At 47.2% G+C, this 13197-nt stretch overlaps 1 protein-coding gene across 1 annotated transcript; it reads left to right on the forward strand.

Annotated features, from left to right (window-relative positions):
- Positions 1 to 200: 200 nt before the first annotated feature.
- On the forward strand, positions 201 to 6527 carry LOC119366364. Its single transcript, XM_037632089.1, has 11 exons — positions 201 to 386; positions 473 to 1018; positions 1103 to 1180; positions 1290 to 1382; positions 1563 to 1658; positions 2162 to 2215; positions 2299 to 2502; positions 4080 to 4211; positions 4617 to 4682; positions 5311 to 5610; positions 5704 to 6527. The coding sequence occupies exons 1-11, from the start codon at positions 324 to 326 to the stop codon at positions 6178 to 6180; spliced, it is 2109 nt and encodes a 702-aa protein (XP_037487986.1). The 5' UTR covers positions 201 to 323; the 3' UTR covers positions 6181 to 6527.
- Positions 6528 to 13197: the final 6670 nt, after the last annotated feature.

Consider the following 13197-nt stretch of genomic DNA (forward strand, 5'->3'; position numbering starts at 1 on the left):
CTGCAGGCGCCTTGAAATAATGATTCTTTTAATTTTGGATAGAAGAAGCATCAGCATAAACAAGTTATCATTTATCCCACAATGTTTTTTTAATCTTTGAGGGAATTTCACTTTACATCCTTTCATAGCTCCCATTTCACTTATTCTTTTGAGTGGAAGGAAGTTCCCATTTCAACATATTTTTGTTGTGATTCCCGAACGGCCCATTGGGCCCGTCCGTCCGTCTTGGTACACTCTGCTCTCTCCCCAGTCCCCCTCTCCCTCTCCGAGATCCACTGCTCCGGTGGGCGGTCGCCGGAGCTCCTCGCCGCCGCCACGCCAAGATGCGGAAGCGCGACCTCGGCATCCTCCTCCTCGCCGCCTTCGCCGTCTTCTTCTCGCTCCAGGTCAGCCCTCCTTATCCTTCCCCCTCTCTGATTCGAATCGGAACCCTAGCTGACCCGTCCCCCACCTCCTCCGGCGGCCTCCGCAGCACGAGGGCGACTTCTCCTTCCGGGAGGCGTGGTACCACCTGTCAGACGACGGGTTCCCCATCAAGCACGACGCGGACCGCCTCCCGCCGCCGCTCGTCGCCGACCTCAACGGCGACGGCCGGCGCGAGGTCCTCCTCCCCACGCACGACGCCAAGATCCAGGTCCTCCAGCTCCCGGCCCACGCCAGGCTGGCCAGCACCCTCGACGGCTTCCACGAGGCGCGCGTCATGGCCGAGATCTCCCTGCTCCCGGCCAACGTGCGCGTCGCCGCCGGCCGCCGCCCCGTCGCCATGGCCGTCGGCGCCGTCGACCGCTCCTACAAGCACGCCGACGTACGGAAGCAGGTGCTCGTGGTCGTCACCTCCGGCTGGGCCGTCATGTGCTTCGACCACAACCTCAAGAAGCTCTGGGAGACGAGCCTCGGGGACGACTTCCCGCACGCCGCGCACCACCGCGAGGTCGCCGTCTCCGTCACCAACTACACGCTCAAGCACGGCGATGCCGGGCTCGTCATCGTCGGAGGAAGGATGGAGATGCAGCACCATGTATGCTATCACCATCATTGTCTGCTTCTGCCTGCATTCCCTTGGTTAAAATCATTCAGCAAGAATGTGTAACCTGTTGATCAGTCCGCAGATCTCTTCGATGACTTCATGACCTCCGAACATGGCAGGGAAGAGCACCGCAGAAGCGCCAGCGAGAAGCAGGTCATTTTTTCGAGCTCATCTTTTAGCCTGTACTATTGTCCTATTTCACCCCTCAACTTGGTACAAACCTAAGCTGTTTCGTCGTTGTGCTTTTATGTATGTCCTGCAGGCTTCCGAGGCTGGCAACCTAGACGTGCGTCATTTTGCGCTTTATGCCTTTTCTGGCCGTACCGGCGCGTTAAGATGGAGCCGGAAGAATGAGGTATGCCCCATGTTTAGGAAATTTATTTCATGTGCCATAAATAGATTTAACATCGCTGTCTCTTGTCGTATGGTGTCAACACTTCTGTGTGTGCGCTCTCTGTTCCAATTTAGCATGTGAATAAGCTATGGACAAAGGTCTGACTCATATTATTGTTATGGTTTTCTCTTTACATGGCAGAACATCCAGGCACAGCCATCAGATGCTTCGGCGATGATACCACAGCATAATTACAAGCTTGATGTTCACGCCCTTAATAGCCGTCATCCTGGGGAGGTGAGAATTAAGTCCACCACTTCTTGTAATGAAAAATAATCTGCAGTGGTCATATTCACATTTAACCAAGTCTTATGCTCTGTCACTACTTGTTCTTCGTTAGCTTGGTTTAGTTATCATGATCATCTTCTTGGATAGGTACCAACGTTTTGGACAGTGTCAGTATTCCCTCTGATATTTACGAGAGTGATTTGCTTGTACTCATACTCTACAAAGAATATATTATGGACATCCATTTGTTCCACTTTAGCAGCTATAAGTCTCCATCGTGCTCTGCTGCTGCCAATATTTCGCCAACCCAAAAATTGATTATGTTTCGACTAGGGAGGTGGCCTACATAGCAATCTTCATGCCGATTTATGAAAAATGCTAAAAGAAAAAGCTAATTAAGTTCTGGTTCTACTTTATGATATGATAAAGATAGGACCATGGAGATGATATGTGTGTTTATATAGTAGTATTATTTTGCTTACAGGAACCTAATGTGTCGTATCATTTGGCAGTATGAATGCCGGCAATTCAGAGAATCAATTCTTGGCGTCATGCCTCACCATTGGGTAAGACTAAATATCTGTTATCTTGTATTTCAGTTTTAGTATTCTGGGTACTTAACTCTGATCTGAATTTCGTTCTTTTTCAGGATAGGAGAGAGGATACTTTCCTACAACTTGCACATTTTAGGAAGCACAAAAGGAAAGAATTAAAGAAAACACAGGGAAAAAACGTTGTTAATAACGTGCACAAGCCTGTTGAACACAATCCACTCGGAAAGGATGATACGAATAGAATATCCAAAGTGATTGGGAAAGCTGCAGATCTGGCTGGCTCAGCTAAAGGCAAAAAGGTATATGAACTATATATCTCTGTTAAAATTCGAGATGCACCTACCTTTGTGTTTGTCGCAAGTCGGCAACAAGTGCAGTTATCTTGAAGTCTGCATAGTGTGGGTGTGTGTTCGAGTGTAGGAGTGCAAATGGGCACCCTTTAGGGTATTCTCTGGCACTCTTCAGTTCAACTAAATGAACGAAATTTTCAGAAGTCGCATAACTTTTGTAAATTCAGTTCATTTGGTTGAACTAAGGAGGGTCAGAGGATACTCTGAGGGTCACAAAGTTGCATCCCTACTCAAGTGACTATTCTGGTTCTAGGTATCAACAGTAGGTTGCAAATCGCTTAGGGAGTGCCTGTAGAGCTTATTGTTCATGCCTATTTATTTTATGGTCAAATTAGAAATATTTGGCATTGTTATGACCGGCATATTAGGGGCTTACGGGAAGGGGTATCAATCTAATCAAGCAAGAAGCAATGTTAGGGGCTTAGCCCAATTATCTTATCGTTATTAGGATCGTTTGCTTAGGAGTCAAGTAAACCTCTCTATATAAGGAGAGGAGATGTATCAATCTAATCAAGCAAGAAGCAATCATTATTTGCTCGGCTTCCCGAAGGGAGCCGGGAGACCTAACCCTAGCCGTCTCTTGCGCTGCCGCCATCTCTTCTTCATCGCGCCACGGCGCCCCGCCGCCGGCAGCCGCGATCGCATCTCCGTCAATCCTCCCCCTTCCCGTACAACCTACGCCCTAGACCAGGTAGGATCCTACGCCCTAGACCGGCATATTAGGATGTATCTAATGCTGTTGCCATCTAATTTGTCCTCATCAATTTTTGAATGACACATCTTCTATCTGCATAATGCGGTCTGTTTTGGAATTTGTGGTAGCTAGTACATATTCATGCACGTCTTACAGATATTATCTGTTTCTTTTATTGCACCATGAGGAGCCTTGGCGCAGTGGTAAAGCTGCTGCCTTGTGACCATGAGGTCATGGGTTCAAGTCCTGGAAACAGCCTCTTACAAAAAATGTAGGGAAAGGCTGCGTACTATAGACCCAAAGTGGTCGGACCCTTCCCTGGACCCTGCGCAAGCGGGAGCTACATGCACCAGGTTGCCCTTTTTTTTTTCTTTTATTGCACCACAGCTTGTACTTTTCTCAAACAAAGTTATAACAAAACTTACTGTGTATACCTTTTTAGGAAAGTCCCTATACAGGTTATTATTCATGTTTATTTTATGATCAAATTTGAGATATACATACAATGAGCATATATGTCTGGCATCTGCCATTCCCTGGCTCAGTGCTGCAAGACTCTAAACTGATGGCTTGATGCTTATATCTCTGTGATTAATTTCGTTGGGAACTTGGGATCAATACTATAGTTAGCAGTTAATGTACTTATCTTAAGGTGTTATCCTTAGTATTGTAGCCTTCGCATCCAGGATGTATCTAATGCTGTAACCATCTAATTTTTCCAACTCATTTATTTTTAGTTGCATATCTTCTATCTGCGCTTAAATTGTGTACTTTGCTCAAACAAGTTACAGTGCTCAGGCGTCAAAGTTCTAACATCTAGCTTCTATTGCAGTCTCTGCACACAGTTTATATTCCTACAATCACTAATTATACTCAAGTTTGGTGGGTTCCCAATGTTGTTGTTGCACATGAAAAGGAAGGGATAGAGGCTATTCATCTAGCTTCTGGACGTACGCTTTGCAAGGTACAAGATGCATCTCAGTGATTTATTGTTCTTTGCACTCTGCCATTCTTACATATTAGCTCATGTAGTTTCTTAGAGAACCAATCCTGCTTTCTAAAATGGATATATGATTGATTTTGCGCTCTACATGTTACTACTTAATTTTAACGTATTGGCTGATTACCTTTATTTTACATGGCAATAACTGTTGGTAAAATGCCTGGCATTGATTTTCAATGCCAATTGAATGTTTGATCGATCGGTCTGTGGTTTTATTGTATCTATGTATACATTATGAGTTTCTTGAGCAGCCCAGTTCCTTCTAAGGGGGTCATAATTTAGGTGTGTATTGATAAATTTTATGTTTCTGTAACAATGTCTTATAGTCAATCATCTCTGATTTATTTTTGTGATTACCATGTTCAGCTTCATTTGACAGAAGGAGGCCTTCATGCAGATATTAATGGAGATGGAGTTCTAGATCATGTTCAGGTGTGTTGAAATATCAAAATTAGAGCTGCAATTCACTTTTTTTTCATCTACTTCATGTCTGTAATTTCGAGCAGAACTACAGATTTGTTTCTCGAATACTTGTGTCACAAGGTTTTATGATGTACAGTACCTCCTCTTAGGCTTTTTCAATCATTACAAATATTAGCTCAAATGGTCTATCAGCTTGGACTTTCAGTTACTTTCTTGTAGACGTAGAAATTGAACTTTCTGCTGAAAGATGAACATAGATGATACTGAACGTTGCTTGTTCTCTCTGTTAAAGTTATTTAATGTGTCACAAGGTTTTGCTATCAGCTTGTTCTTTCTACTTTCTTGTAGTAAGTTTCCATTTCACGAAATTATGCACCGTCTTCCTTATTATAATTTAATGTGTCTTGTCATAGATGATCTGCCAATATTTATGCAATGCTTGCACCACTGAATGATTTCCCTTTCCCCAGTTCACGCCTTTCACCTTATTAGTTCTAGTGTTTCTTACTCCTCGTCCCCTGAGATGGGCAATTGTCGTGCTCCACTTCTCCTGTGTATATCACTTATTTGCCAGTCCCAATGGTTTTTTTTTTCTTGTGTGTCATCGTTATAAAAAAGTTCTGTTCATTCTTTGCAGGTTGTCGGTGGAAATGGTGCTGAGCAAACTGTTGTTAGCGGGTCCATGGAGGTGATGAAACCCTGTTGGGCAGTTGCCACATCCGGTGTACCGGTGCGGGAACAACTTTTTAATGTTTCTATCTGCCATTACAACCATCTCAACCTGTTCCATCATGGTGACTTTTCAAGAAGTTTTGGGAGTTCATTTGATCCATCTGGCTTAGAGGTGGCAACCCCAGTTCTGCTCCAGAGAGACGATGGTCATAAACACAGAAGAGGAAGTCATGGTGATATCATCTTTCTGACAAGCAGGGGGGAGGTCAGTATATATTTTTAGCGATTTTAGACGCAGCAAGTGAGACGGCACTCGCTTTTCCAATAAATGGCCTGACATGTTTGTTTGTCATTGTAGGTGACCTCGTACACCCCAGGCCTACTTGGTCACGATGCGATGTGGAGATGGCAGCTATCGACAGGCGCAACATGGTCCAACCTTCCATCTCCATCAGGGATGATGGAGAACGTTGTGGTTCCTACTCTCAAGACCTTCTCTCTGCGAGCGTACGACCAAAAGCAGGTGATCATTGCGGGTGGGGACCAGGAGGCCGTGGTGATTTCTCCTGATGGTAGCCTACTGACATCCATTGACCTCCCCGCGCCTCCGACCCACGCGGTGATCCTCGAGGATTTCTCCGGCGACGGTCTGACGGACATCATCCTGGTGACGTCCGGGGGAGTGTACGGGTTCGTGCAGACTAGGCAGCCCGGGGCCCTCTTCTTCAGCACGCTCGTCGGCTTCTTGATTGTCGTGATCGGGGTGATCTTTGTCTCTCTGCACCTCAACTCGTCGAACGGCGGTAAGCCGAGGTCTTCAACCAGCCACAGGTGACGGGTCTACGATGACAATCGGCGTGTTCTGTCGGGAGGATCTTGTGAGCATCCCCAGCACAGCAGTGAGGGGCTGTTACAGTGTTTGAACTAGACTTTTTACTATAGTTAGGTGGAGATGTTTAACTTGTGTAAACTTTGCACAACTTTTGTATGTATTTTTAGTGGTGAAGTTTTGTTTGTTGTATGATACGACGAAGCTCCTACATGACATGAGTATAGCTCTGCCACTAAGGGTCATCATCTCATATAATCTTGGTTATGCTAGTTTTAAAAAAGCAGTACCCATCTTCTGTCTTGAGATATGTAAGGAACTAATTATTCTGGCTATTACCATTGTTTACCTTACAGTAGAGAGACTATGGGCTATTGCAGATAAACTAGTACTCCCTCCGCACCAAGTTAGTGCTATATACATCCATTTGAGGGACATCCAAAGCTTTTTCATATGGAGGGAGTGCTAAATATAACATGTCATTTTGATGTCTTGTACTCCTCTGTTCCGAATTACTTGTGGCACAAATGGATAGAAAAATCTATTTAGTTACTACATATATTACATTTGAACCAAACCATGCACATTGGAGGTGGAGGGAGGCGTGGCATGGCAAAAGAAAAAGGTGCGACATCGCCGCAAACTCCTATATCCATTTATCTTTTATGGACTGGAATTTGATTGCTTCCACCAACAAATGGAGATCCAAATTATTTGTTATCAAAAGATTCAAAACTATCACCAACCAGCCTTCAAAAAAAGCCATCAACAACCATCTCAAGGATTATCATAACCGGGATATGATCTTGAATATTGCATCTCTTTCTTTTTTGTGAATCTCAATATTGCATCTCTTACCAAACAAGATTGAGCATTTTGAAGGACTCAAATGGTGGCCATGATGACAAACTCTGCTCCGTCCTCCGTGGTTGGAAGCGAAAGGTGGTGACAGGCGGTATGCTCCTATCCCACGGTTGTGGCATACTCCATGAGCGACAGATGAATCTGGAAATCCGCTCCAGGCTCCCGCTTCTGATCATCTGGGCGCAAGCAGTTGAACATGAGATGAACACTTCCTAATACGTGCATCAACGTGTGGTTGCATGGTTAGAGGGGCAGTGGTATCACCAGCCCACCAGAGTTCAAGCTCCGCATTATTACAGGGTTATTTTAGGATTTCGGTGATGTGCTTTCAGTGGGAGGACAATTCCTAATTATATGATGAATGACCTTTTATTACATGAATGTTATTACTTTTCTTCTCCCGTAATACTCTATACATTCTGCATGTAGTGCATATACATATATTTTTAAAAGGTCAAACTTTGGAATTTATGATCTAGTTTATGAAGAAAACTATTTAGATGTACAACAACAATATATAAAATATGGAAAAAATAAAATTATATAATTATGTGAAATCTATTTGTATCTACAGTAAAAAAAATATATACTTTGCGAACTATATTTTTCCCCATTTGTAAACTATGGTTAATTATTTTTAAACATGACATATTTTTTTTAAAATTGTTTGGAAATTCATTTTCGTACGAGCCCAAGCCCAGCCCGGTTGGGAGCAGTCCACTTTGAAGAGATCAACGTGAGGTCTGGGATTTCAAGTGTCGGGTTAAATTGCCCGTGGAGGAGACCAGGCATCAGTGTCAGTGTTCCGAACATGAACATGCCGTGATGGCTGTGCCTGGGGAGGAAGGCGGGTTGCTCATTCTCATCAGTTGTGACCCTTGGCTGTTTCAGGTTGACATCGACGGCAAGTTGATTGCCAGTTTCCAACCCAGCAGTGGCATCGGTGCTTATCATTATGTGCTTAAGCAAACTCTTGTTCAACATGTTATGAAGTGAGCCTATATTCCATCGGGCCAACAGGCCAGCACATATACATGAAGGGAAATAAGCAAAGAAGCCCCTATACAATATGATAACTACACACACAGCACAACCCTGTTCTAACACCCCCCCTCAAACTCAAGGGGGATCTTGGACACCGAGTTTGGACAGGAAAAAGCTGTGTTGGGACCGTGTCTGAGCTTTCGTCAGAAAATCAGCAAGCTGAAGCTCCGAGGGCACATACTGAGGGGCCACAATTCTGTCTTGCACCTGAGAACGAGTGTAGGAGGCATCAACACCGATGTGCTTGGTGAGCTCATGCTTAACAGGATCACGGGCAATGCTGAGTGCCCCAGTGCTGTCGGAGAGCAGAGGGGTCGGTGTAGCAGTGGAAACACCAAAATCCTGAAGAAGCCATCGTAGCCAAGTAATTTCTGCAGTCACGGACGCCATAGCTCGCAGCTCAGCCTCAGCACTAGAGCGAGATACAGCATTCTGCTTCTTGGTCTTCCAGGCAATCAGGGAGGAGCCAAGAAAAACACAATAGGCAGAGAGAGAGCGGCGATCAGTGGGATCACTGGCCCAGGTAGCATCACAATAGGCCTGAAGCTGAAGAGAGCTGGAGCGAGGGAAGAATAAGCGATGAGTCATGGTACCACGAAGGTAACGAAGAACACGAAGAAGGTGACTGTAGTGAAGTTGAGTGGGAGCAGAGACAGACTGACTTAGAATGTGCACAGCATAAGAAATGTCAGGACGAGTGATGCCTAGATAGACAAGGCTCCCAACAAGATGGCGGTAGCGGGTGGGATCTGCAAGGGGTTCACCCTCACCAGGACGAAGATGGAGACCAAACTCCATAGGAGTGTCAACCGTGCGCTGATCAGTGAGGCAGGCACGAGTGAGAAGATCTTGGATGTACTTCTCTTGAGAGAGATAAATACCCTCAGGGGAAGAAATGATCTCAAGTCCAAGAAAGTAGCGAAGAGAACCCAAATCAGTCATCAAGAATTGCTCATGTAGACGTTTCTTCACAAAATCAATGAATTGGTGGTCAGCCCCTGTGATAATCATGTCATCAACATAGAGTAGTAAAAGGGTGCGACCACGAGGAGAAGTGTGAATAAACAGAGCAGGATCATGAACACTAGCAGAGAACCCGATCCTTGTGATGACGGCGGAGAAACGCTCAAACCAGGTACGAGGAGCTTGTTTCAGCCCGTAAAGAGCGCGCCGAAGGCGACAGACAGTGCCATCAGAGACAGTATAGCCAGGAGGCGGCTGCATATAGACCACTTCCCGCAGCTCACCATTAAAGAAGGCATTCTTGACATCTAATTGAGAGATGGACCACTGCCGAACAGCAGCAACAGCCAAAAGAGTGCGAACAGTGGTCATGTGAGCAACAGGAGCAAAAGTCTCATCATAGTCACGACCATACTCCTGCTGGAAGCCACACGCAACAAGACGAGCTTTGTAGCGCACGAGAGAACCATCTGAATGTGTCTTAACCTTGTAGACCCATTTGCAAGTGATGGGTCTAACGCCTGTAGGCAGGGGTACAAGGTCCCAAGTGCCTGTGCACTCAAGAGCATGAATTTCCTCTGCCATAGCATGCTGCCATTCAGAATGAGCAGCAGCCTCACGATACGTAGACGGCTCAACAAGAGTGGTAGCAGCAGCAACATAGTACGCAGGAGGCTGGAGAGTGTGGCGATCACGCAGATTATACCGAGGAGCAGGAGGGGTAGGTGGTTCTGAAGGAATGGGACCCAACAGGGAAGGAGTGGAAGTGGAAGTGGGCGCATCCGAGGGAGAAGGGTGCCGAGCACGACGGGAGTAGATAAAAGGAAGCAGAGAGAGAGGGGAAGTGGAAGGTGGCGCATCAGAGGGAGAAGGGTGTTGAGCACGACGGGAGTAGGTAAAAGGAAAAGGAGAGAGAGTGGATGGCTCAACCCGAGTAGGAGAGTCAGGAACATAAACCTCATCCTGTGTAAGCTGAAGCTCATGAGCAGACACAGGTGAAAGGCTAGGAGTGGACCTACCAGGTGACGATAAAGGTGAAGAATCAGGTAGAGTCAAAAAAGAGAGAGGCTCGACTAACGACTCGGTTGTGGCAGTAGAAGAATGACGAGGGTAGAAGGAGCGAGACTCATCAAAAGTGACATCTTTGGAGATTCTCAGTCTTCGAGCAATAGGGTCCCAGCAACGGTAACCTTTGTGCTCCGAACTGTAGCCAAGGAAAACACATTCAACAGATTGAGCAGTCAATTTGGTGCGTTCATGAGGGTGGAGAAGAACAAAACAGGCACAACCAAACAGGCGTAGACCACTATAATCAGCTGGACCATCACCTAGATGATCAACTGGTATCCCTCCCTGAAGAGCAACAGAAGGCTGAATATTAATGAGATAAACAACGGTAGAGACAGCCTCAGCCCAAAAGTGCGGGGGAACAACAGAAGATAAAAGAAGAGCCCGAGCAGTCTCAAGGACGTGACGATGTTTGCGTTCAGCCACCCCATTTTGAGCGTGTGCACCAGGACAGGAATACTGAGGAAGGGTACCCTGTTCAGCAAGGAAACCACGAAGCGCACGAGATAAGTACTCGCCAGCCGAATCAGCACAAAAAACTCGAACAGAGGAATCATACTGAGTGCGAACCATGGTAGCAAACGACTTGTAAATTTGAAGCACTTGACTACGAGATGACATAAAGTAGATCCAAGTGTGGCGAGAAAAATCATCAATGAAAATTATATAATATTTGTGACCCCCTTTCGAAACAAAGGGGGCAGGACCCCATACATCAGAGTGAACAAGTTCAAAAGGTCGTTGAGAAACAGAATTACTAGAGGGATATGGAAGTTGTATCTGCTTGCCAAGCTTACAACCCATACAAGTTAGTGAACTATCACCAGATACAGACCCTAGAACACCACTCCTAACCAAAGAAGACAAGCGGGAGCCACAAATGTGACCCAATCGATGATGCCACTGAGCGAAGGATGTGGTGGAGGTGGCAGCTGAAGCAAAAGGGGTGGTGATGTCTGACTGGCTAGAGGACGCAGCGGAAGGAAGGCGCAGCCAATCAAGCTCCCAAAGGCGCTGAGAGTCATGGTGCCGAGGACCGATCCCAACCAGAGTCCCCGTACGACGATCCTGAACACAACAAGAGTCAGAATCCAGAATAACACGACAACCCAAGTCAGTAAGTTGACCAGCAGATAGAAGTTGCATAGTCAGTTTAGGAACATGAGAAACGACAGGGACATGAAAAGAAGACGTGGAAAGAGTCCCTCTTGCGGCAACAGAAAGAGAAGTGCCATCTGCAGTCTGAACTGTAAGAGGAGAAGGCACGGAATTGACAGCACAAAGATGATCTCTGTGTGGTGTCATGTGGAAGGAGGCCCCAGAATCAAGAATCCAGGGCAAAGATGTACCTGACGAAGAGTGCGGTGGTGGACCAGACGTCTGACCAGCAGAACCAGCAGAACCTGAGGATGGTGCAGAAGCAGTAAGGCGGCGCAGCAAGGTGAGCATCTCTTGGTGAACCTTCTCAAGGGAGCCCTCACGAGAATTAGAGGAGCCTCCCGAGTCCTTTTGAGGACGGACACCACGGCGACCCTGTTTCCTCCTCTTGATGCACTCCGTGATCATGTGACCATCCTGCTTGCAGTAGTTGCAGAAAGCACTAGTGGAGGTTGCTGCCACCTGTGTAGAAGAGGGCACACCAGGCAGCGGTGGTGGAACGCGGGCAGCCAGGACTGCTGAAGAGGATGGCAATAAGCCCGTGCTCCGTAGGCGCACCTCCTCAGATCGCACCTCAGCAAGGGCCTCCAGAGTAGAGAGCCAAGGATGGCGTGCCAATAGCTGAGCACGACTCTGCTCGAACTCCGGCCGGAGGCGAGTGAGGAAGTCGTAGAGGCGACGAACCTCCAGCTTAGATTGTTGCCGCACACAACACTGACATCTGCGACAAACATCAGCTCCCAGAGAGTCCAATTGGCGCCACACCGCCGACATCTCCTTGTAGAAATCATCCACAATAGCATCTCCCTGTTGTAGTTGTTGCTCTTGACGAACAACAGAGAGATACATGGCATCCCCTGTAGACTCATAGCGATGGCGAAGGTGCTCCCACATCTGATATGCAGTGGTAAGGGCCACCACATCCATGGTGAGATCAACATCCATGCTGTTCACCAAGATAGAAGAGGCTCGAGCATCATCATTTGTCCATTGCTTGTATAAGTGGAGTTGATTCTGATACTCTTCAGTGGCCTCTTCAAAAGCATCTAGCATCTCACGTTGCTTGGTTTCATCGGCATCAACAGGGAAGGCTAACTCAGCTGGAGGAGTGGGCAGCAGGGGACAAGGCAGAGCACTAGAGAGGTGCTCCCAGACCAGCTGGCCCCTCATGTGCAGCTTCATGTGCTGCACCCAGTCCCTGTAGTTCTGTCCGTTGAAGATAACAGGACATCGTGGGACTGGGACAGCACCGGTGGTGGTGGAGGGCGCCATTGCAGCAGAGCAGCAACAATAGCTCGTTGAAGACCAGCAGCAGCAGGAGGCACAACTTGATGGCAGCAGCAGACCAGGAGGAGAAGAGCAGCAGCAGCCGCACTTTGAAGAGCAGCAGCAACATCTCGTTGAAGAAGAGCAGCAGTAGCAGCTCATTGAAGAAGAGCAGCAGCAGCAGCAGAGAAGAGGAGCAGCAGCAGCAGCAGCTTGTTGAAGAGCAGCAGTAGCACGTTGAGGCGGCGGCGCCGGCTGGGAAGGACGGCGGCAGCAGCGGCCTGGAACGGCGGCGGCCTGGACCAGCAGGCGGCAGCAGCTACCAGGAAGAAGAGGGGAGAGGCTCGATGAAGAGAGGAGCGGCGGCCGGCGGCGGCGGCGGCGGCGGCGGCGGCGACCAGAGGCGGCGGTGGTGGCTGGGGAACCTAACCCTAGCTCTTATACCATGTTATGAAGTGAGCCTATATTCCATCGGGCCAACAGGCCAGCACATATACATGAAGGGAAATAAGCAAAGAAGCCCCTATACAATATGATAACTACACACACAGCACAACCCTGTTCTAACACAACATACCTTCTTTCCAAAGCTAGAGGGTTATGTTGTCAACGCTCTGCCTTTCATCTGATCCCACCCGACCCAACCTGACGATTATGTTG

This window comes from Triticum dicoccoides, chromosome 2B (genome assembly GCF_002162155.2).
Source record: "Triticum dicoccoides isolate Atlit2015 ecotype Zavitan chromosome 2B, WEW_v2.0, whole genome shotgun sequence".
In the NCBI taxonomy this organism is placed as follows: Eukaryota; Viridiplantae; Streptophyta; class Magnoliopsida; order Poales; family Poaceae; genus Triticum; species Triticum dicoccoides.